This window comes from Rosa chinensis, chromosome 4 (assembly GCF_002994745.2).
Source record: "Rosa chinensis cultivar Old Blush chromosome 4, RchiOBHm-V2, whole genome shotgun sequence".
In the NCBI taxonomy this organism is placed as follows: Eukaryota; Viridiplantae; Streptophyta; class Magnoliopsida; order Rosales; family Rosaceae; genus Rosa; species Rosa chinensis.
The window spans coordinates 28,107,545-28,132,879 of NC_037091.1; the positions used below are offsets into that span (position 1 = coordinate 28,107,545).

The following is a 25,335-nucleotide window of genomic DNA, read 5'->3' on the forward strand; positions in this document are numbered from 1 at the left end:
CTAGCTCCATTGGCTCATAAATCTCAAAATAATTCTGCATGATTTTTTGTGTCCCCAGCGTTCCATTTGAATCAGCTGGGAAAGGGAGTCAGCAAAGGTTTTGTTTTTTGGTTTCTTGTATTTATTTTTGTCAAAAAAAAATAATAAATAAATAAATAAAGAACCTAGCTCGTATGGCTTAATTTTAGGATTTAGAAGCATGCTACTTTAATACTACGTGTAGGGAGCTTAATTTTAGAAGCTAATGGGTAGGTTCCTTTGCAATACTATTAACTAATCAATGAATTTTATTTATTTAATTTTTTTTTTTTGTATGCATAATCAATGAAGTTACTGTTACTATTGCAACAAAAAAATAAACAGAGGCTATCGCTCAAACAACGAATATTGACAGGATATGGTTTGTTCCCAAACCCTGTAACTGATAATAGTTTCTACATATGGCGACTGGAATTGGCTAGTAAGTCGGATGAAGTCAAAGGTGTATGAACTTACATCGACTGGTTTGCACTAAAAGATGCTTTGCAGCAGATCATGTTTCACTTTGTTTCTATAGTTTGACCACACCTAATGTATCCACTGATTATTTCACATGGAAATAATATAAAATCTATAAACCAAAAACGTGATGCATTTGATTCATCTTTTATTTATATGGGACCAGAAGTAAGAATATTGTAAATTCCACAACAAACTGTATGAATTATAACCCCTTAATTGTTTTGTAGAAAGTGAAAAAATTTACAAAAACAGTGCTTCTTCTACATTATTGAATAGCCTGGACCACCACCTCCTTCTGGTGCAGTCCACTCTATGTTTTGCTTAGGGTCTTTGATATCGCAAGCCTGAAACATCCTCAAATTGTTACAAACAGATGAACTTGTTACAAACAGATGACTCAAGAGTTCACAGTTTAGTTTAGCTTTGTGGCCCTTTTTCTTTTTTTTCTTTTTTTCTTTTTTTGGGTATAAAAAGAGTTCACAGTTTACCACCATGGCTTTCAACATCCTCAAATTTTCAGAATATCAAAGAAAAAATTTGCATATTTGGGTATAAAGAGTTCGTAGTTTACCACCATATGGCTTTCAATATCCTCAAAATTTCAGAAGATCAAAGAAAGAATTTGCATATTAGAGCAGTTAAAATTTTGGCTTCAACCATTGCAAGCAAGGTCCTCTCACAACCAACCTCCTATGTGCTATAGTCATGTGAGAGGGTCGTCACAAGCCGAATTTGATCGGTTACAGATGGTTACTATTTCTACAGAGACAGGAGCACAAGATAAAGAGACGCATAAAAGATGGCATTTGATGGACAACCGGAGACAATGGAAGAAACCAAAAGTTGTTTTTAAATACCATGTTTTCTTTTCCTTCTTCTAAATCATGCAACATGGGTGCCATATATTGGATGCAGTAACCCTACTGGTATGGTTTGTTGCACTTGGAGAGGTGCATGCCATATGCATAAATAACAAAATTAAAGAAAGAAAAAAATTAGAAAGACAAAAGAAAATCTTGGTAGTACTAAGGACACGAACTATTCAGCTCCGTCCTTAGTAGTACTAAGGACACGAACTATTCAGCTCCATCCTTGAGTCTAGTAAAAGAGTTTTCCACCCTCGAATGTGCATGTTTTCGACTTCTGACATTCTTAAAAACTAGCTCCCACTATCTTTTAAAATTACCTTGCAATGTAAGCAATTCTGAGCGTTGATCTGCAACTTCAGCTGACCCGTTTCATCAGGGTTATACCTAAAATTTAAAAGTTTATAAGAATCAGAAATAATTAATTTACAGACAGTCAAATGAAATCAATAATAGACTGGGCATTACTCGTAAACACGTGCAGGACAATATCGTGACTCAGGACCAGCATACACTGGCAAGTTGACAAGTTCAGGCTTCTTCGGGTCCTTCAACCGAAGGTGAGCTGGTTGGTCATGCTCATGATTTGTATTGCTCCTATAAAATTGCAATGTATTAAGATCAACAATTTACTAGAGCAAAGTCTATAGAAGAATCAAACAAAGTAGGAGTCTCTGCACACTGAAACATCCACTAGGGAAAGTCCACTAAAGACTAGGGCAACCAAATATAATTAAACCATTATTTGATTATGACAAGGAAAAATATAGTTTTGAGTTCATCCTATACTTCAGGTCTGCTAATGTGGAATGATCAGTGCCAATAAGTGTCCCTGATACATATATATATGCTAATAAGTGTCCCACATACACCGCATAATCTACGCAGTCAAATTTAAGCCTTTTATCGCTAGTCCTCTAAGATCAATAGGTGATACGCAAATTAAAAGCCACAAATATACCCAACTTAAACCACTAATACCCATTGACTAAAAACAAAAAACAAAAAAACACCACTAATGCCCAATTTAAAAGTGCCCACAAAAACCCAACTTATTTAAGCTACTCCATTATAGGTAATCCAAATCATGTTTGGATTCTCTATTCTTTTCTTGAAACTTGAGGACAGAATTTGGCTTCAAACAAAGCTACGCTCTCAGCCCAGTAAATCTTTATTTCTCGATTCTTTATCTGACTTAAACCACACTGAGGTACTTGTATTTTTATCCCTTAATTGAATGTGTCAAATTTATGGAGGTATGTCAAACCAAACTATTTCTGTTGAAATATGGTAAATCCCTTGACCTGTTGTAACCCCATGTTGAGGCAGGACAAAACGTAACTGTATGAGAGCTTCTAAGAGATACACCTTTCTGGGTCAACTAAAGATCCAAGGGCTTGAATTGCAGAGGATGAAGCAAAACAGTAGCAACGGCTATATTACATCTATATGCTATTCCCAATCTAATGGGGCTACAACCAACATTTCTTCATAATGATCACTTTGAGAAAGCCAAGAGGAAAACCTAAGCAAGTGAAAAATCTCATGAATAAGAGAACAAGTCTACAGACTCCCACAGAAAAGTGGGTGGGTGCTCAGTGACTCCTCCGTACTGTCTTGCCTATGGATGATCTCTCGCCAAACTTATCTGCTCAATAACACCTCACTACAAAGACATGGAAGGGGACATGGAGAGGGGAGTGAGCTCTATAATAAGCAGACAGCTTTCTTTCAGTAAAAGAATACACTGGGCTCTTCCTCATTGTTCATTACTTCATCAATAAAGGATTCAAATCATTTGATGATTGCTGACTTTACGGTTCTTAAAAGGCCGCATTCTGCTTTTATTTTCACAAACTAAGTACTGAAGAAGGTGAAATAGGTTGATAAAAACCCTACTCTACAACATGTGTTGGCAAGTGCTACCTCTCTAACCTGTGTTGGGAATCCAGCCCATGAGTCTTTCCTAAGACAATTGTCTTATAGTATGAGTATTGTGTATGCCCCCTTTAGGATCTTTGTGTTTTACTACTTAAGCAAAATCAGAATAATAGATGAACTGAAAACAGAAACAACACAGCAGATTTTATAGTGGTTCAGCCAAACTTTAGCCTACATCCACTTCGTGATCTCTCTTGAGAGATTCACTAGCACTATGAAGAATTTAGGTGTTTACAAGTACTTATTGCAGATCCCTCAAACCCCTCAGACTAGTTCTTATCTCTCTATCACCTTGACTCTCAGTTTTCTGCACTTTCTGTCTTCCTTATTCCAGAAAACTGACTGCAGCCCCTATTTATAGGGCATAGAGGCTGCTGATACAATATACAATTAGGATTCCTAATCCTAATAGACTAAGCCTTTAATACAAATCCTAATAGAACTTGAAAGACTAATTTTCCTAGAACTTATAGAAAAGCTGCGCGCAAACCTCTTTCCTTTCTAGACTTGGATTTGAATTCTGCATCCTAATTTTCAGATTGTATCAATGAGCCAAAAACACAACAATCTCCACCTTGGTGAGTTGATACCAAAACGATTGCTGCAACCTTCAGGATGTCTTGAACTTCTTGAAGTAATCCCGAACAAACCTTCAAGAACCTTAACCTTGGGAAGACTCTTCTTGCCTCAACGCACCTCAAGTGAGGAGGTGCTCCACCACAACTCAACATGTTGTGACACTGAGCAAGTTCAAGCAATGCTTGAACTTCTCTACAGCAACGGGCTTGGTAAGACAATCTGCAGCATTGTCATTTGTGTGAACCTTCTCCACAATAATATTTCCAGATTCTACCCAATCTCTGATCCTGTGATAACGAACATCAATGTGTTTCGTCCTTGCATGAAACACTTGATTCTTTGCCAAGTGAATGGCACTTTGACTGTCACACTTCACTACCACGCTTTCTTGGTGAATTCCAAATTCACTTGCCAGCCCATTCAACCAAATAGCTTCCTTTGAAGCTTCTGTTAATGCCATATATTCTGCCTCAGTAGTAGACAGAGCTGTGACTGCTTGAAGAGTTGATTTCCAGCTCACAGGTCCTCCTCCACAAGTAAAAACATAACCTGTTGTGGACCTCCTTTTATCTAAGTCTCCTGCATAATCAGCATCCACAAAACCAGCTACGCATGCTACTTCTTGTTTCCTCTCAAACATGATTCCAAGCTGCCTAGTCCCTTTTAAATACCTTAAAATCCACTTTACTGCTTCCCAGTGGGGCTTACCCGGATTTGACATGTATTTAGAGACAACGCTCAATGCTTGAGCTAAATCTGGTCTTGTGCAGATCATTGCATACATGAGACACCCTACTGCACTTGCATATGGAACATCCTTCATCACATCAATCTCTTTTTGACTTGATGGCCTTTGCTTTGCACTTAACTGATAATGTGCAGCTAATGGGATAGAAACAACCTTAGCTCCATCCATGTTGAAGCGTTCAAGTACCCTCAGAATGTACTTTTCTTGTGACAGCCAAATTTTCCCAGCTTTTCTATCCCGCCTTATTTCAATTCCAAGGATCTTTTGTGCAGCTCCTAGATCCTTCATGTCGAATTCAGCTCCCAATTTCTTCTTAAGCTCTTGAATTTTCGACATATCCTTGCATGCAATTAGCATGTCATCTACATACAAAAGTAGTAGAATAATCTCCCCATCTTCGAATACATGGTAGTAAACGCAGCAGTCATATAGGCATCTTGTGTAGCCTATTTTCAGCATGTATGTGTCGAAACGCTTGTACCACTGCCTTGGTGATTGCTTAAGTCCATATAGGGACTTCCTTAACCGACAAACCAGATCCTCTTTTCCTGTTTCAACAAAACCCTCCGGCTGCGACATATAAATGTCTTCTTCGAGGTCCCCATGAAGAAACGCAGTTTTCACATCCATCTGCTCAATCTCCATATCATACTGAGCTGTTATAGACAACAATAACCGAATTGAAGTGTGTTTGACGACCGGAGAGAAAATCTCGTCATAATCCACTCCCTCTTTCTGCGAATACCCTTTTGCCACCAAACGTGCTTTATACTTTATGGCATCAGCATCATGTACTCCTTCTTTCTTCCTAAACACCCACTTGCAGCCAACAAGTTTTCTTTCTTTGGGTTTAGGAACCAACTCCCACACGGAATTCTTATGCAAAGATTCCATCTCTTCTATCATAGCACCAATCCAACCTGCCCGTTCTTCGCTTTCTATGGCATCTTGATAAGTAGTTGGATCTCCTTGACTTATACTCAGAGCATGACTCACATCTTCTTCCGGTTCGAACCCAAACCTTTGTATCTTTCTTGGATTCCTCTTAGGTTTGTCAAGTGCTATGCTTCTTTTAAATGACTCAGGTGCTTGTGGGATAGGGGAATTTCGACCCCTCTGTGGGGATTGCTCCACCTGAGCCCTAACTGGTGACTGTTGTTGCTGCTCTGTTTCTTCAATAGCTCCTTGATCATTCCCTACTCGCTCAATTTGCTCCACCTGAACTTGGGAATCTTCATCCGATGGTCTAGCTAATGAAATCTTGATTGCTTCTTCTTCAACAACAGCCATCTTCTCCTTCTTGCTATTAACCTCCTCATTCAATGGCATAGTCTTCTCATCAAAGATTACATCCCTGCTGATCACCTTTTTGTCGTTGACTATATCCCACAACTTATAACCTTTCACCCCTTTTTCAAAGCCGATGAACAAGCACTCGTGGGACTTTGGTTTCAGTTTGGTTCTTTCATCACTGGGAATATGTGCATAAGCACTGCAACCAAACACTCTCAAGTTGGAATAATCAACGGGCTTTCCAGACCATACCTCCTCTGCACACTTGAAGTTAATAGCCCTAGAAGGTGATCGATTAATCAAATAACATGCATGATTAACCGCTTCTGCCCAAAAAGTTTCAGGCAACCCTGCATGAAGTCTCATGCTTCTTTCTCTCTCCATGAGAGTTCTGTTCATCCTTTCTGCAACACCATTTTGTTGAGGAGTTTTCTTAACAGTAAAGTGTCTTGTGATGCCTGCATCCTTGCACAGCTGTAAGAACTGATTATCTCTATATTCACCTCCATTGTCGCTTCTCAAACACTTGATTTTTCTGCCTGTTTGGTTTTCAACTTCAGCTTTCCACTCCTTGAACTTAGTGAAAACCTGGTCTTTAGTTTTCATAAAGTATACCCAAACCTTCCTTGAAAAATCATCTATGAAAGAGACAAAGTATCTGGCTCCACCCTTTGATTTTGTTGGTGTAGGCCCCCAAACATCTGTGTGAATATAGTCCAATACTCCTTTGGATTTGTTCTCACTGCTGCCCACATTGAACGTCACCTTGGTCTGCTTTCCGAGTGTGCAATATTTGCAAAATTCAAGTTTGCAGCTCATTACACCTTCCAGCTGATCCCTTTTGTGTAATTCCTGCAACCCTCTCTGACTCATGTGCCCTAGCCGTTTATGCCAAAGCTCAGTCTTGTCTTCCTCTGTACAAACTGCAGCTCCACCAACCACCGTAGAACCCGTAAGTTTATACATGTTATCTGGTTGCATCACACTCCTCATGTAGACCATTTGTCCATTTCCTACCTTGAGCTGTCCTTTTTCAGATTTATACCAAAATCCAGCCCTATCCAAAGTGCTCAATGAAATCAGATTTCTGCTCAATTTTGGGACATGTCGGACGTTTCCCAGCGTTCGGACAATTCCATCATGCATCTTGATCTTTACTGTTCCGATTCCCATAATTCTACAAGGTGAATCATCTCCCATCAACACTTCCCCGGTGTTCCTCTCTTCATATGTATCGTACCAATCTCTGTGTGCACACATATGAAATGTGCAGGCTGTATCCAAGGTCCAATATTTAAGTGTGCTGGAGCTGGTTGTTACTGCGAGAAGTTCTCCATCGTCACTATAATTTCCAGCAACGACATTGGCTGACTTGGAGCTTTCTCCTAACATCTGCGCCTTTTTCTCCTTCCATTGTTTGCAATTCCTTTTCCAGTGGTCAAGTGAACCACATTCGAAGCAACCATTCTTCTTTTCTTTGCCTTTCCCCTTGGATTTTGACCTGCCTCTTTCTTCAAATCCACCACCTCTATTCCTGGACCTTCCTCTCTCCTTGCCTCTGACATGAAGTCCCCGTGCTTGAGAACTTTCTTCTTCTTTGTCCATTTTGACATATGATTCCAGGTTCTCACACACTTTAGAAAGTGTGATACTATCTTTGAATATCATGGTGGTTTTGAAGTGCTTGAATGAAGGTGGAAGCGAATGAAGTAACATGACAGCCGTGTCTTCGTCATCCATCTTTGCTCCAACCTTCTCCAAGTTTGATATGCAATTCTGAAAATTGCATATGTGATCATTAAGATCATCCCCTTCCTCCATCTTGAGGCTAAAGAGCTGCTCCTTCAAGAGTAGCTTGCTGCTGATAGTTTTACCCCTGTAGACGCTTTCAAGCTTCTCCCATGCTTCCTTTGCAGTCATATTCTCACCAATATGAAGCAAGACATTATCAGCAAGATGCAGCTCGATGGAGCTCTTTGCTTTCTTATTCTTCTTCGTATAATCTGCTTCAGTCATTGTTGCAGGCTTATTTCCGATTGCCTCATCAACCTCTTGCTGAACCAGAACGTTCTTCATCTTCCTTTGCCAAAGCGTGAAGTTGTCCTTGCCATTAAAGGGCTTAATGGACGGTTTCACATCTCCTGCTTCGACAATGATTTTGCCGTTCACCATCGCAAAACACCTTGAGCCTAAGCTTTGATACCACTTATTGTGTATGCCCCCTTTAGGATCTTTGTGTTTTACTACTTAAGCAAAATCAGAATAATAGATGAACTGAAAACAGAAACAACACAGCAGATTTTATAGTGGTTCAGCCAAACTTTAGCCTACGTCCACTTCGTGATCTCTCTTGAGAGATTCACTAGCACTATGAAGAATTTAGGTGTTTACAAGTACTTATTGCAGATCCCTCAAACCCCTCAGACTAGTTCTTATCTCTCTATCACCTTGACTCTCAGTTTTCTGCACTTTCTGTCTTCCTTATTCCAGAAAACTGACTGCAGCCCCTATTTATAGGGCATAGAGGCTGCTGATACAATATACAATTAGGATTCCTAATCCTAATAGACTAAGCCTTTAATACAAATCCTAATAGAACTTGAAAGACTAATTTTCCTAGAACTTATAGAAAAGCTGCGCGCAAACCTCTTTCCTTTCTAGACTTGGATTTGAATTCTGCATCCTAATTTTCAGATTGTATCAATGAGCCAAAAACACAACAATGAGAACTGTTTACCCAGTAAATTTTAGATTCTTACTGATGAATGGAGTTCCAATAAGGAAAAAATATCCTTACTGATGTAGGATTCCTTGTCGGTTACAGAGAAGGGGAAGGCATAATTGCCTACCACCAATAGGAATGAGTTTCCTAATTGGTGAAGAGAGCTGATATCCTTATAGCATAAGGAGGGATTCTGCTCTTGGTTTTGCATCACAGAAATGGAGAGAAAAGTGTATTCCATTCTCAAGAGTTAAATAGTGAGAGAGGCCAATGAAGAGAGAGATAGGAAGAGAAGCGAGAGTCCTTGTTTTCTTATTTCTTTTTGGTTGTTCATCAAGTTTGTTAGAGGCTTGGTATGATAGTGTACCCATTATAAATAATACAGTGGAGGACTGTTTTTCTGCCCGATACACGTAGGCAAAAGTTTTGCTGAACCACCTTAAATTGTGTTATTGAGTTCGTATCTCTGTGGTCGTTTCTTTTAGTGTGCTGTGCTTATTTAAGTTTTCGACATCACATATTGACTTATTCACAACAAGTGGTATTAAAGCCCAGGCTCGTCTGGGAATTCAAGGTTTGGTTCAGCAGGTTCGGTGTTGTCAGAATGGAAGGAACAAATAGCACAATGATTAAACTCACCCACACAAACCGGGTGAAATAGGGAGACTTTCATGGTGATTGTAAGTAATTCTTTGTCTGATGGTTAACTGTCTATGGATACCGTTAAGGATAACATGCTTAATGAAGAAACCACAAGAAAAGCTGTGGGCATAGACAATGGACATGGAAGGCTCTATGTCACAGAGGGTAAGGACAAGAATTCAAGTTGAGGGTTTAGTGGAAAGTGTCACTATTGTGGCAATACGGGCCACATGAATGTTGAAAGTGGAAACAGGACAAAAAGTAGGGCAATTACCCAAATAACGGAGATACAGGAATTACAGCCATCTCAGGGGGGCTTCTTACTGTTCAACAATGTGTGTATGTTAGTGACAAGGTCACGATTGGTTCGTGGATACTGATGCAAGTTGTCAGGTTACTTCCAACTTGGAGCTTTTTTCTACATACAAAGCAGGCGACTTTAGGATGTTAAATATGGGCAATACAAGCTACTCCAAGATTTCGGGAATGGGAGATATTTGCATCGAGACTAATCTTGGTTACCATATGACATTGAAGGATGTGAGGCACGTTTCTGATTTGAGTGTCAACATAATGTCTGCAAGTTCTCTTGATAGACAAGGTTTCCACCATATATTGGTGATGAAAAGTGGAAGCTTGCAAACGGCTCGTTGGATGTTGCTAAAGGAAAGCTTTGTCGTTCCGTGTACAAGATACATAGCATGGTACGCAGAGATGACTTGAGTGCGATGGGTGATACTTCTTCGCACATATGGTGCCATAACCAGGGCCTCATAAGGAAGAAAGATGTTTTGGAATTGTAATTTCCAATTCCAATGATCGGTTTTCTGACCGGGGAGAAGATGGTCAAGAGTTGTTTCACCAGGAGGGACATGGTGATGAGTTGTTCGATCTGGGAGCTACAAGCTCCAAACATGAATTTCTGCATCAAGTCAGCTCGGGCGGACTACCAGTAATGGAATCACATTGGTATTCCTCCCTCATGGTCTGGAGGGGGAGATTGTTGGGTTTTCAGCCCATGAGTCTTTCCTAAGACAACTGTCTTAAAGTATGAGAGGGAGATTGTTGGGTTTTCAACCCATGAGTCTATCCTAAGACAATTGTCTTAGGGTATGAGAATTGTTTAGCCAGTAAGTTTTGGATTCCTACTGGTGAATGGAGTTCCATTAAGGAAAAAATATCCTTACTGATGTAGGATTACCTATAATCCTTGTCGGTTACAGTGAAGGGGAAGGTTGCCTACCACCAATGAGAATGGGTTTTATAATTAGTGAAGAAAGCTAATATCCTAATTGCTATATAAGGAGGGGTTCTGCTATTGGTTTTGCATCACAGAGACGGAGAGCTAAGTGTATTCCATTCTCGGAGTTAGAAACCGAGAGAGGATAAAGAAGAGAGAGATGGGAAGAGAAAAGAGTCCTTGTTTTCTTATTCTTTCTGGTTGTTCATTAAGTCTGTTAGAGACTTGGTATGATTGTGTACCCATTATAAATATAGTGGAAGACTTTTTTTGTGCCCGGTGAACGTAGACAAAAGTTTTGCTGAACCACCTTAAATATGTTCTTGTATTCGTATCTCTGTGGTTGTTTCTCTTGGTGTGCTATGCTTATTTTGGTTTTCGACGTCACATATTGACCGATTCACAACAACCTGTTCAATTGCAATCTTTAATTAAGACAAACAAGAATACAGAACAAAAGACCCAATTTTTAAAAACCTGTGTAGGGAGGTTGGAATATCAAAAGATAAAACCCCATCTGGCTTTGGATATTTAATTGGACAGTGGAACTCTGCAACCTGCACATATAAGGGTGCACAAATCAGTTCATTCTTAGCAGCTAAATAAGGTCATCACAAGTAATATATTATAGTCCAAACAAAACTTATTCCAGGGTTGTGATTGGACGAAAACAATAACCAAAGGTTCTAATGGATGCCTTCCAGAATTGGTAACTTCAGCAAAAATTGAAGCCCATGTCAAAATATTTATCAATGTGTTAAACTTCAAGCAGAAGATTATAAAGACTGTTGTTCATGACTCATGAAAAAGCTTTAGAGCAGCATGATAGAAAATGAGATATTTAGTGTAATTTAAAGACTCGTGGAACAAAAATTTCAATTGGTCCCATAAAAATAACATCAAGAAGGAATAGAAGAAACAACTATATATTAAATTTTTAATCAATGGTTTTGTTACAAAGCATGCATGACGAAACATAGTCCAAATCACTACTTTATCATGACATGCACATTGAGATATTATCATCATATCCCAATTCGTGAAATCACTTGGCCACAAAGCAACATCATTTTGAGATTAACTAACCCTCACTACTATGAACTAATTGCGAGAAAATTTGACTCCCTGGTGGGACTTCAATTCAATTAAGTCATAATATTTACCAAGGAGGACCTGGTCCTACCTTCATATTCCCCCTTAGACGTGATTACCTTTTACAGTGTCAACCAAATCGAACCCCATATTTAAAATTTCATTCACTTCCAATGCATGTCAGTTTAGTTCATGTTTTGCGGAATATTGCTCACATTTGTTGTTTCATTATCAGGTTTTCCATGCTTCAGCGTTAAGGCAGCTCTCCCTTTCATTATGTAGCTGGTAAGCAGAAAATATTGATGAGTGAGATATCAACATGCAAATTGGACAACGAGAAAACAGAGTAATCAGTCAACATGATAGACAGCAATGAGATCTCACTGTTCTAACGCACTTATGGCCAAGCCAGGAATAAGTCCATACTCAAATGCCTGAAATAACAAGATCATACGGAAGGTTAGTGACAGTAATTTATTTGTATGAATTGAGGTCATGCCTCGAGGGCATTAACAAGCGAGAGAAATCTTGTGACACTTCTTAGAAGACGATTGTAAATCAGTCAATGTGATAAAGTAGCAAGAGTCATGAAATACGTCTAGTGAGATGGGTAAGAACTGATCTGTTATGTATTGCTTTCTTTTCTAGTGGATTGAAATGAACCGGTATAGTGCCCACGTCAACAGATCTTGCACCCTCTTTGTTGATTGCTTATTTATTTGTCTTGATCCTTTAAATCTAATTATAACTGGTACCGGAAGACATCGCTGTGCATCTTTGCAATGTTGTTTCTTTTTTTTTTTTGAGGGGTGCAACGTTGTTTCTAATTACTGTTGGATTTAGGATCTCCTTTTAGAATGGATTATAATCCTAAATTGGTGTGGAAGTTTTTGATAGGGTCCATCCAAGTCATTTCATCATATAATCAATCCAAACAAGAGGTGGCTAGTGAGTAACAGTTATCGGGTAATCAATTATTATCAGGCTCAGTAAGATAATATACATCCCCAAAATAACAACAATAAAAGCAGTACACCTGTGGTGGAGAACTAACAAATAAGTAGTCTAGTGACAAAAAGAAAACAAACAAAAAAGCAATCAAATGGACAGTTCTACTCACCGGTCGGAAGTTCCGTGCTCTATATAATTCTTCCCATATCCACGAATTCCTTAAAGCATCCCAGTATTTTTCCATACTTGAGCCTTTATGAAGAACACCAAACGATGCTTCCGCAGCTAGCATGCCTATAAGTAGTAGGTTAGTTATGCTCAAATTTTAAAAGCAATTCCCAAAGTAAGGCACTAATATTACAATTAACACAGAAGCATTCAAAGTGTCCTATAAGCAGTTCCACATCGGCCATATTTTAATTCTGTTCGAATGCATTAAACTCGTCAATTGAGAATTCAGGATTACTGCAAAGATAGTAAGCATCCAGCACCTATCCCTTCATGTGAAACAAACAAGCACCTTCCAGCTTTACTTACTTTCTCCAATTCCAAGAAGATCTCGTCTAAATCCCTTGAAGCAAGATGCTTCATCTTGCCACAATCTTATATAAACTTGTCGCCAAGCTGATAGGTCAGATATCCCATACTTTTATACACTTGTACTTCTTTGGAACCAAAATAAGTACACTTTTGTTTGTGACTGCTTTTACAATGCCATTAAAAAAGAATTCCACCATCACCTTCAGAATGAAACCCTTCCCAATATTTGTGAAAAACTACCATAGAAATCCCATGCTCAGACAAAAAGACTGACAATCCAACACTGCTCTTCTAATTTTCTCTTCTTCAAAACGTCTTTCAATTTAAGCTACTTTATCATCACATCACTTTAGATACATCGAAGAGGAAAAAAAATATATAAAAAAAAGTAGATTAAGATCTTATGTGTTCTCTATTTCAACGTGGTGGAGGCACTCAGAACAAGATGAAGCAATTAACAAATATTATTACGTAATTTGACAAGTCTTCCATCAATTATATATTCCAAAAGAAAAACAACTCAACTATTCAGCACGCATAATCGTTTCCACATAGGTAGACAATGTGAATAAGATCAAAATTTTCAATTCAACAAGACTTGGTGGAATGTACCTGATTTCATTGCAGTATGTGTTCCCTTAATTTTTGGTACATTTAAAAAGCCAGCAGAGCATCCAATAACTGCTCCTCCAGGGAAAGCTGGATATGGGATAGACTGAAATTTAACTAGCATCATATTTGTATGATATTTGTACACATGTACCAGCGAACAGCAAGGCAAAAAGTTGGTACATAATACACATATATACAATATTGTTATTAATACGCTCCAATAGTCAATCTTACACTTACACTTCTTTTATTTCAATTGCCCATAAAACTTCATTTTTCAAGGAAAATGGGCTATATGATGATCCTTTTCTGTCTATTTGAGGACGGCAAATGGAACACAGAATGAATTCACGTTCCAATTTATTTTCAGGACACCACTCAAAGATTACTTTGACATAAAATCAACCAAATTAAGAAATAATCTAGCCGCTAATCATAATGATACCATGAAAATACTGTGCTCGTCTACTTGTTTAATCAGATAGATACTTTCAGGGAAAAGGGATTACAAAATAGGCTATATAGTGATCCTTTTCTGTCTATTTGAGGGATTGCAAATGGAACACAACATGAATTCCCGTTTCAATTTTATTTTCAGGCTAACACTCGGAGATCACTTTGGCATAAAATCAGCCCAATTCAAAAATAATCTAGCCAACTACCATAATAATACCATACGGATATTGAAAATATTGTGCTCATCTACTTGTTTAATCAGTTAGATATCTCAAAGATTTCCAATTTGGCCGACTTTTACAGGTAGATCCTGAAGTAAAGTTATCTTGATATGTTATGTTGCTAGACCCTGAAGCTGGAATAATACATCAGAACTACTCATCAGGCATCTAGTCAAATTATTTCGGGCTGGCACTTGGGGGAGTCCAAGCATTAAGGTCTTTTTGTCAAGGATTCACTTATTCAATGGGTTGCACAAAAATGGTGGGACTCCGAATTCATGACAAGAGACTAAAGACGGTGTCCATGGATAGATAAATCTAAAGCGGCAGATTCTTTCAGTGTACTCCATTTGGTGTGAGTAATGGAGAAAGAGAAATTTTGAGAACAATGTTGGATGGGGAATTCTGCATTTAGTTTCTTTATCAATTCTCGCAATTAAAATTATAGCAGTGGTGACATCTGTTGGTTTTTGTGGAGGGAGAAGGCTTCAATTATGTAAAGAAAGTGGAGCACTTATCGTTCATTTTCTGGCATCATTACGGGTCTCTAAATCAGAAATACAAAAAAGCACTAGGCTGAGCACCAATTGGCAGATCTTTTGCAGGAATAAATCTTGAAAGGGGCCTACAGACTAAACATTTCTAATCATTGAATATATGGTGAGGACGGAGGCCCACAATATGAAAAATGGAACGTCTAACTGCATCTACATATTATTTCAAAAGATGAAACATATTTCCCTCTGCTTGGAATGCGTTTAACAGCATCTACAATAAAATCACTATGATTAACGTATATTATCTAGGAAATTTTGTTCTTAACTCCTTCTGCCTTTAATCTTCAGTAAAATTTTCAGATTGGTTACAAAGGATGCTTAGAAGGGTACAAAAATGCAGCCATGTCAAGAAAATTCAGTTGAGACCGATGCATTTCATTGGTCTACATCATTGATGTTTGCCTACCAGTAGGTATAACAAGGAAATAGGAATTACTAATTTACCTGAAAGCCACCTTCATTCAAGGTGCGAGCGCCATATTGAAGAACAGTCCCACCCTCTAGCAGTGGCTTGATTGCAGGATGATGCTTAAATTTCTACCAGCAGGAAAAGAAATTAATGTGAGCTTAGTAAGACTCTACTCAGTGGACGTTAGATAAAAGACTGAATCTACAGGGAGAAATCATTTTCACTAAACAGCCAATCAAAACCAAGTAACCATACTAAAGACTTAAAAGAGAGAAAAATAACAATTAAAATATAGAGTCCACTAATTATCATATAATCCATCTACTTAATAACAGCGGTAAGCTTTTGTGTCCTCACCAAGTTTAAGAAAGGAAAAGAATTACAGAAATTAAGAACCAGTCTGCCTAGAGAGTACAAATAGTTGCTCATTTAACAAATAATATTACACGACAACAACAACAATAATATTAATAATAATTTGTACAGACACATTATGCAAGACTTAAAAGTTTTGTGAGAGATGCATACTCCAAGTGTAAATCACAGTTTAGATCATTCAGAGGTACCAACGATTTAGTCACCTGGAATTCTTCATATGGACTTAAGAAAGGGTTTTGATAATTCAAAGCAACCACAAAGCCAATAGAAATCTGAAAAATCAAACAAGGAACTAGTTATTGCTCTACCATATGAGAACCCTTTTTCTACTGAGTAGCAGAGGAAACAAGATTTAAGGAATCAAAAATGTAACATGGCTACCTGTCTATCTTTCATGTGGTACAGAAATGAACCTCCATATGTCTTCTGATCCAAGGGCCAACCAAGCGTGTGAATCACAGCACCTGGTTTGTGTTTTCTCTCATCAATTTCCCAAACCTGATATCATAATGATGTTAGAACTTAGGGAAAAGCTACACAAATCTTTTACCACGAAATTAATAGGTTAAGTACTTGTCGCATGAGATTCTTCTCTTCAAAGACCCAGAAAGAATCTAGAGAAACCTACCTGGTATGACAATTCTAAAAAACCAGCTACGTATAAGACTGGTACGTCTTTGAGGAACAATTTCTTTTCTTTGTAAGAAAGAATGAAAGAAAACACCATATCTTTAACAATGCCCAACAACCTTGGCAAATAACAAAATCGTCTTTAAATAAGTAACCCATAGCAATGCTATAATATGATATTCTGAATACAATACAAATAATAACCTTTTCAGAAAAGGGGTGGCTGCCATCAGAGCTTGAAAACTATCAATCAAAATTATTGTTATTACCAACAAGGGTTCACTGCAATGGTGGTGGTTTGCTCACATGTGATCTGTAGTTAGGACCACATCAAGGTACAACCCAGTTATATGGCAGAGTTTTATGCTTCCTAAAGATTGTAGTGTCTGGTAGGAGGCCCAAGTTTCAGTCCAGAGTCTGAAAAACGGGTTTATAATGGATATATGAAAAGAATATGTGTGTGTGTGTGTTTAAACATATTTATAGTATAGATCATAGCTTTGGTATGATTGCTGGAGTTAACGAGTACATTATTTGCTTAATCATCAAAAGAATAGATAAAATATAGCTGAAACGGCTTACCAACACAGCCATAAAAAAGTAACTGATGTCTAAAGTAAGATACCTCTTTATATATGGGTATTGAAAACCACACTCCTATATTACAATCCACAATCTTTCCTTTACTGTGTTGAAGTCATTAAAGATAGAAGATCTTTCGAGTACTAAAAAAGGAGCGGCATGTGGATTTCTCTCCATTATTATTATATTTTTTTAATGACATGCTACCTCTTTGATTCCCAAAGCATAAGTCTGATGCTGAGCATGCCCCTTCTCTCTCAAGTTGTATTTATCCATTATTTTCTGTTATAAACAGAGATACTAATATCAGAATTAGGTCTGACTGACAAATATCAACAGATAATGTTCCACAACAACAAAGCATCTTGATGTAAGAGAAATGTTTCTACCTCTGACAATGATCCTCGACACCCTTCAGCTAGAAGTGTGACCCGCCCTACATATCAGTCCCATGGTTTTATAAGCCAAGTTTATAGCTATTTCTAGAGGGAGTGAAAAAAATTCTTTTTTCCATTCTTGGGGAATTATGAGTGAAAGGTCCAACAAGACAGAGGACCACATAATGGCAAATCTGTTAATTCAGTAAATATAAAAGATCCATAAACATTACTCAGTCACTTATATAGCAACTGATCCTCATTAAACGTATACCATTGGTATAAAACATGTCAAATTACTTTACATGCTTAAAAAATCAAAAAATCAAATCAAATACTACATTCTAGTAGCAGCACAAGAGCCACGCATGCTCAAAGCAGGGACTTTTACAACATAAATATTTGCTGTACATATAAGCATGTGCATGAGCATAATTCTGTGTGAGACTGTGTGTGCGTGGAGAAGAGAGCGGGAGAGAGCGAGAGATTTGCCTTTCAATTCTATGCCAGGTTGAAAATTTTCCTTCTTTGAACCATCTTTGGATATTCCCATATCATTAGTTCGAATGCCAACAACAGTGTCATTTGAATCATATAATATCTGAACAATTACATAATTTGTGAATAAAGTATCCCACCAAATATCCTTGCAAACAAAAAATATTCAACAGTAAGCTGAGAAATCTCATGAGAAAATTAACAGGAGTACCTCACTAGCAGCAAAGCCTGGATATATTTCTACTCCCAATTCTTCTGCCTTCACTCCCATCCATCGTACTAACTGACTTAAACTATATCACAAGGTCAAGAGCAAACAGCTTGTTTAATAAGCAACACCTTAAGTCAAAGGTATTACAAAGATTATACAGGAAAGATAATAGTAAACAGTAAAAGAAAAAAATTGACAAAAGTAAAAGGGAACTTCAATAAAAGGTTGCAAAGTATGAATATGAGCGAATATTTCTCTTCTTCAAAGAGAATTCATCTCAAAACTGCAGAACGAAAGCAGGAAAACAAGGACAATAAAGCTCAGAATTTGATATGAGTTAAAAACTTAAAATGGTAACTAAATCATGCAATTCTGGACTAGTATATGTTTTCCTCCCTTTTATTTGAGGTCTCATGCTTAACACTCTAAACTTCTTAAGCCTGATATCCGTTTTAAATAATTTTGGTGCAGAAGAATGAATGATATGATAGGCTACTACTAGTTGTTCGAAATAATACTGTAAAAATGAAATAATTGCATAGCATATCTTTGTTGGATTCAACTAACCAGAAAAAAAAATGGAAGAAGTTGATTTGACATTATAAGATCCCACTTGTACCAATAAGGATCACCTCTTTTAGATGATTATGTTATTGAGGGGACTCAATTGGTCACCAAGATTGTGCATGGAAGAAAAAAAAAAACATTGATTAAAATTTTAAACTTAATGCCAATTGGCCAATTGTTGAGACTTGCAGCCAGCCAAACTTAAGAAGAGAAGACTAAAATCACAGAACAGGCCAACAGCACAATTTCCAAGTACCTTATGACATAGTTTCCTCTGTTATTAAAAGGACAAGGCAGCGAAAATGCATGATTCTTTGTAAGTAACAAAAACTTGTCAGAAGAAACAGGGACGGTGATGGGTGACTGCAAATCAGATTGGCAGAAGTATTAAGATAAAGGAAGTAAAACGTAATTAAGAGAAAGTTACAAACAAACTTGCCAACTAATAATGCATTCGAAATTAGCAGATATAGAAGAGTAAGAAAAGAAAAGGGTAATAGTGATACCTCTTCCTGTCTCCATTGTGGGATAAGTTCATCCAGAGCCCGGGGTTCAAAGACATTACCAGAAATAATGTGAGCACCTATCACAAATCACAACAATTACAAGACTAATTGTTTCTAAAAGCATTTGAAGCATTGCAAAAGAAACATACCGACTTCAGCTCCTTTCTCCACAACGCAGACTGATAAATCAGTATCATTTTCACGGCACAATTGTTTGAACCTAATCGCCGCCGATAAACCAGCCGGCCCCGCCCCAACTATCACGACGTCGTATTGAATAGACTCTCTCTGCGGTTCACTGCAGAAAGTCCTGCTCCTCCACGAGAATAGCCGTCCAGACGCGGAAGCAGAAGCCAGCCGCCCAATGTACGAATTCGAGTTTCGTTTCAGAATATGCCTCAGCATGATCGACATGATGACCTCCCTGTGGCACACTCAGAGCAATACTTGTCATTCGCTAAATCAGTTGCTCTTCAAAAGAGTAGCATCTGGGTTTTCCTTTTATCTGATGGGAGAGGATCCTAAGCTTTGAATCCTGACGTGCCACGTGTACAAAGTCACATCCAACGGCTCATGTGCTTTTCCCCTCTATTTTCACTCTTCTAATTTTTCTTTTTATTAAGTATGTTGGGAGTCTAAACAATATGGGACAGGGTCTCTTCTATAGTGTAGAGACTCTCTCAGTCTCCCTGTCCTCTTCTTTGGTTATCGTTCATCGCCACCCACTCCCAACCTCATCGCTTCCATCGCGACACCCACCTCAACCCAAATTGATTAAGTCCTCAAAAGAGATTGATAAGCAGCCATTAGAGGAATAGCACCAAACTGAAGCTGTGGAGAGCACTAGAAAGGGGAGCTATTTCAAATGCTACAGTGATGGAAAACTAAACTAATTCCAAGTCAAAAATCATGAAATTTTGTAAGAGATGATTCCCGGAAATCCGGAATGAACCCAGAATCATAGTGAAACCATTAGCGGCTGGGGAAATGCAAAGCAAGTCCATGATCATCATCGTTATGAATTTATTTATTAGAGAAGAACAAAAAGTGACCTTGTGTGGGAGTAAAGCATAGATCTCGGCGTCAGAAGCTCTGGGAAATCTTTCTTTGACTGTCCTCTTGAACTTCTTGAAGAGGAAGAAGGAGGTCTTGAAGGTCTGGGTGAATTGAGATAGAGGCTGAGGACTTTGAGGTCTGGGTGTCGCCGGTTTCTTTGGAGGAATGGGATTGCAGATTTTTAATTTGAGAGAGGAAATCTCCGTGGAAGGAGAGAGACTGATTAATTGCAAAATTTCATGAGGAAAGAACACAAAATAACTTACAGTCAAACCGTCTGAGTTTCGATGTTCCGTCCGGCGGCTCGAAAGTGAGTTTTCAAAATTAACTTTGTTGACAATATTAATTTGTTCTTTGTTGATAATTGTTAGTATATAGCAAGAATGGATCATTCTATCTGACATTGAAGGTGCTCCTTTTATTTAAAAGTAAAAAAAAAAGAATATTAATTAGAAATATACAATATTTATGAAAATTACACGAAAATTAAGGGGATTTCGAAATTAATTTGTGTATTAAACTAATTACATTGACCAATCATAATCTTCATAAAATTATCTGTCTTAGACACAACGGGATGTTTCTAATAGTTCCTCTCTCAGCCGCAATACCTAGGGTTAGGGTTTTCTTTTGCCGACTGCGTAGCATTCTCTCTTTGTCAAATTAATGGCAACGATCGACGCAATGGCAGCCCGCCTGGCCTCCTCCCTAGCCCTAGCTGATGGGAAGAAACCGGTGGATCTGCGCCCATCCAAAGGGTTGAGACAACCTGAAGCTTTCATGATTAGCAAGTTACTTATGGCGAGGGAATACTCTCGCAGATTGTTCCTGGGAATGTTCCGAGCTGCATGGAGGATTAATGGATTAATACTCCAGGTGGAGGAGGTCGGAGAAGATGACAGGGTTTTGTTCTCCTTCACAGACCCAAACGACGCTGATCGCGTTTGGAAAGGCGGACCATGGGGCTATAACAGAGCTCCGATAGCCCTTGCACCGTACAACTGTGTCAGCCCGGCGGTGGATGTACTCCTCACGAAGTCATCATATTGGATGACTCTGCAAGGAATACCACCTGCATTCATATCCAAGTGCATCATGCGCCTCATTGGCAGCATGCTCGGTGACTTTAAAGAAATTGATCGTCCAGGGTTCCGGAATCGGGTCATGCGCATCCGGGTTGAGATTGATTATGTGAAGCCTCTGTTATTTCATCGTAGGTTCTGGGTTGAAGACGAAGTCCAGTTCATAGTGCAGTTCAGGTACGACAAGATCTTCGGTCGATGAGGCACATGTGGATTGGTTACGCATGTTGGCCTCCCCTGCTCTGGGCCAGAATTAGTTGAAGACAATGATACACCAGTAGGGGCAGAAGCACCACCCATAGCCTTGGCAGTCTTGCGGGAACAACCGGTACCAAACCCTAATTTTCAAAGTTCAAGTGCCAAGGAGTATACCAGAAGCTCTCTTCCCTCAGTCGGTGATGAACATGCGACGCCAAAAGAGGCAAATACAAATCCGGGAACTGCCTGAACGGAGACAAAATGGAAATCCAATTACCGGGCTGTGTAGAACTAGAGAAGATGATGAGGTAACAATCTCTCCTAAAAAACTTCATTTGAATCTTGCCATTGGAAAGAAAAATTTGGATGCAGTGAGCATGGGTTTGCTAGAGGGTCCTTCCAAAAACACTGAACAACGTAAGAGAAAGAGGGGATGTCCAATTGGCAGCGTAAACAAACTACCATATGGGATAGCAGGAAAAGGGAAGAATGCAAAGAAAGATGGAGAATCTGACAAGACAAAAAGCAAGAAGACCAACCTGATGCCGAGGTTGTTAGCTGCTGATGAGGCTGAGGCAAGCACTAGCTCTAACCCCAAGGGGAAAGAGAAGGTGCTTGCTTAAGGTTTCAAAAATTCAAGACATTCTGAACGTCAAGCCTTCGCAAGTGGGAGTGATTTCTATATGTTTCTCTAAGATGTTTCTAGTTGATATGTATACCACAATTGAGTGTTTGGCAAATTAGACTAGATATATGGTTGATTTTGCCTTAGAAAGCGAGATTATTCTTACTTAATTTGTTGGTTTGCTATTTAGCGAGCGACCATTTTAGATTTAATGAGTTTAGGTGTGACTTATATAGGTTATCCAGGCTATTCCTGGACTTTCTTATGTAAGTTCTGTTAGAGTACTCTAGCCTGTATTCATGGCTTTGATTTCTAATAATATCAAATCCTATTCAAAAAAAAAAATTTGACCAATCAACCAAGAATCAAGGATAAAATGGACGGATAAGATGTATGACGAAGTTAACAACTTTTAACACAAATTTAAGATCACAAATCATAGTTCAATAATCAAATACATACTTGAACGAAATCAATAAAGAACAAACAACCATGAACGCATGCATAAGTTCTTTTTACTTTCCTTAGTTAAATTAACTAAATGAACGCACCATAGTTAACCCTATTAAACATGCAATGTTAGTGAATGATCAATCCATTAACAAACATGTTCAACGCATTAGACACTTAGAAAGTTTGATTGATTTAAGAAAAACACACAAGTTATAACGCTAATCAAACATGCAATTCTCTTTGTTGATTTACCTAAGTAATTATAGGTTTTTCACTTTAATTAACAAGACCTAGACGCTAGCATCTTATTATGGATTCAATCATGCAATTTGAAACCTAAGTTGGCCATCAAAGAAATCGAAAACATGATAGGTGGGATTGAAGAACAAAATCAACAAATATTCAAGAACATATAAAGATTTCGAAAACTATAAATCTGAAAATCCTAAAACGAATTCATGCTTCAAGGCTATTGGAAACTAAACATCAAAACATATACTTTAATCTCACAAGAAATCCAAACATCCAATAAAACCAAAAACATAGAATGCTATAGGATTTGTGATTGGATTTCATTCATATGGATGTGGTTTTGATCTTTGTTCCTTGCCTTCCACCCTTGTATATATGTTTTTACATTTTTTTTATTTTGATTTTTGATTTTATAATCCTAAAACCCCCTTATTTGTGTTTACTTATATATATTTTTATTCTTTGTTTTATTTTTGTAAATAACACTTTATATTGTATTAATTCTTTATTTGTTTATGCAATTACAGGTGTACCCTCAATCCCCGGCTAGAACGATCCCTACTTATTCTATACTGACAACTACTACATTTTGCAGGGTTAAATTGCATGCTACTTTTAGCTTGTCAATTTTTTGCGTCGTTGCCGGGGATTGAAAAATCACTTGTTTTTGTTTATAATTATTGTATGTAAACTGTTTGAAACTTAGTTTAAATTAACTAGGACCTTATTTATATTGTTGAACACGAGTTTTAATTGTAAGTTGTAAATTGAATGGAATAGTTGAAGTCTCTTTTGTTAATATTGGCCTAAACCCCTTATTGGTACCTAGTTCAGGTCCCTTAAGGTTGAGGGCGGTCTTTATTAACACTTGTTGAACTGTCTTCACACTGATACGCTTAAAAGCAAGCGCGCAATTTAACCCTGCAAAATGTAGTTGTTAGTATAGAATAAGTAGGGATCGTTCTAGCAGGAGATTGAGGGTACACCTGTAATTGCAAAAATAAGTAAAGAATTAAAGTATAACGTAAAACTTTACAAAAAGAATATATACAAATAATGAAATAAAAAGGGGGGTTTAAGAATTAGAGTTTGTATTTTTTTGATCGATTCTTCCTCCTCACTATGAATTGGTTCAAGCCACTTGGAGAGGAAATAATCAGCGTCTCTTGGGCTTTAAGAAATGACCTGTGGGGCAGCCGGAGGTGGCCGGAGGACGGAGATATCACAGCGGACCGAAAACCCGCATCCACCGTGCTACGTTGTCCTGGCTGCGAATCGTCATGGACCACCACCACAGATTGAAGGAGAATGAAAAGGCGGTTTGAATGGAACCGGCCGCAGATGGAGCCCGGACCGCGAAGATACAGCCGGAAGAAGAAAATGGGTCGGAGGGCGGCTCGGGAGAGAAATTGACAAGGCCCGCCCCGAATTCCACCCTGGAATCCGAAGTGGACTTGCGGGACCCACTTTTAAAGAAGGTTTACCAAAAATTTCGGCATAACCTCCCTTAAAAATGGACAACCCAAAAACCTGTGGAAAACAAATTTCACTTCTAATAATCTAACCACATACTCCTAGAGCCACACTGCTCCCATAATTCAGACAACTCAAACTCAAAAATAATAGTATTGTATCAAGTATTTCAAGTCTAAGAAACTCCAAGATTAAAGATACTACAATTCACCAAAGTTAGGTCGTGGACCTCAAATATAATTCCTTACAAATCAGGGTCACAAATCCCATAGTAATCAGAACAATTCTAGGAACATAAATTAACATAGAGTACAGTAGGCTAAACAGGTAACCTACGAAAAATGATGATGGAAGCGGATGCGGTCACTATGGCTCACTCCTGAACGCCGAGCAGCAATACTGTAAACTGGGCATTTGAAACCGAAGGGCCCATGGGAAAAGTATTGGAAAACACGTTAGCGTGAGTGGACAAAAATAAATAATTTTAAACAAAAGGAATTTTATACTTTCCCCATTTATTTCTCTATAAACTCCCGATGCATGCAATGTTTTAAGGAAAACAAAACAAGAGAAGTTCTGTACAAGAAAAACCGACTAGCCCCACTAGTCACAAACTAAATGAAAAGATTGGAACTCCGATACTCAAGAAAATAAGACCAGCCCTGCTGGTTAAACGGAAATCGAACTAGCCCCGCTAATCAAAATAGTAAAGTGAGTAGGGGAAGACGATAGCCATACGAGTGAGCCTCCCAGGCTAAAGTACTCCCATTACTCCCGTAATATACCCTTACGCCACTAAGCGTAGCGATAGGATACTGGGCTTCAGAATTACTATCACAGAGACAGTAACCAGCGCCACAAAGGCGGAGGGCTTCGGTGATCCCATCACCTCGCCACAAAGGCGGAAGATCAAAGCTAGCAATGATAAGTCACCCAAAGTATGGCAAAAGAAAATCCGAAAACCACAGTAAAATCATAAATACATAAGGCTTCCCCAACTCTCGCAAAAGAATTCCCATGACGTGTCCCACACGCCAAGATAAACTCAAATTCAAAATAAATAAGAGAAAATAAGCA

At 38.3% G+C, this 25,335-nt stretch overlaps 2 protein-coding genes across 5 annotated transcripts; one reads left to right on the forward strand and one right to left on the reverse strand.

Moving 5' to 3' along the window:
* Positions 1-571: 571 nt before the first annotated feature.
* Positions 572-20,518, reverse strand: LOC112197465 (electron transfer flavoprotein-ubiquinone oxidoreductase, mitochondrial). 3 transcript variants are annotated; one of them, XM_024338151.2, is made up of 18 exons: positions 19,269-20,516; positions 19,120-19,196; positions 18,870-18,976; positions 18,047-18,128; positions 17,830-17,938; positions 17,350-17,396; positions 17,168-17,242; positions 16,130-16,246; positions 15,952-16,020; positions 15,406-15,498; positions 13,728-13,830; positions 12,745-12,869; positions 12,009-12,058; positions 11,840-11,906; positions 11,010-11,089; positions 1,836-1,964; positions 1,688-1,754; positions 612-845 (listed from the first exon to the last, which is right to left on the reverse strand). In XM_024338151.2, exons 1-18 carry the CDS (start codon positions 19,531-19,533, stop codon positions 762-764), a joined length of 1,746 nt encoding a protein of 581 aa, XP_024193919.1. In that variant the 5' UTR covers positions 19,534-20,516; the 3' UTR covers positions 612-761. The 3 variants fall into 3 exon arrangements, 2 of the variants coding, with proteins under 2 accessions (XP_040373977.1, XP_024193919.1); XM_040518043.1 differs by lacking the exon at positions 18,870-18,976 and having other exon boundaries at positions 572-845; positions 19,269-19,464; XR_005809711.1 differs by lacking the exons at positions 612-845; positions 1,688-1,754; positions 1,836-1,964 and having other exon boundaries at positions 11,019-11,089; positions 11,744-11,906; positions 19,269-20,518.
* On the forward strand, positions 20,353-23,431 carry LOC121052652. 2 transcript variants are annotated; one of them, XR_005809712.1, is made up of 2 exons: positions 20,353-20,485; positions 23,313-23,431. XR_005809712.1 is itself a non-coding variant. In XM_040518044.1 (2 exons), exon 2 carries the CDS (start codon positions 20,842-20,844, stop codon positions 21,457-21,459), a length of 618 nt encoding a protein of 205 aa, XP_040373978.1. In that variant the 5' UTR covers positions 20,364-20,485; positions 20,778-20,841; the 3' UTR covers positions 21,460-22,186. The 2 variants fall into 2 exon arrangements, 1 of the variants encoding a protein (XP_040373978.1); XM_040518044.1 differs by lacking the exon at positions 23,313-23,431 and adding an exon at positions 20,778-22,186 and having other exon boundaries at positions 20,364-20,485.
* Positions 23,432-25,335: the final 1,904 nt, after the last annotated feature.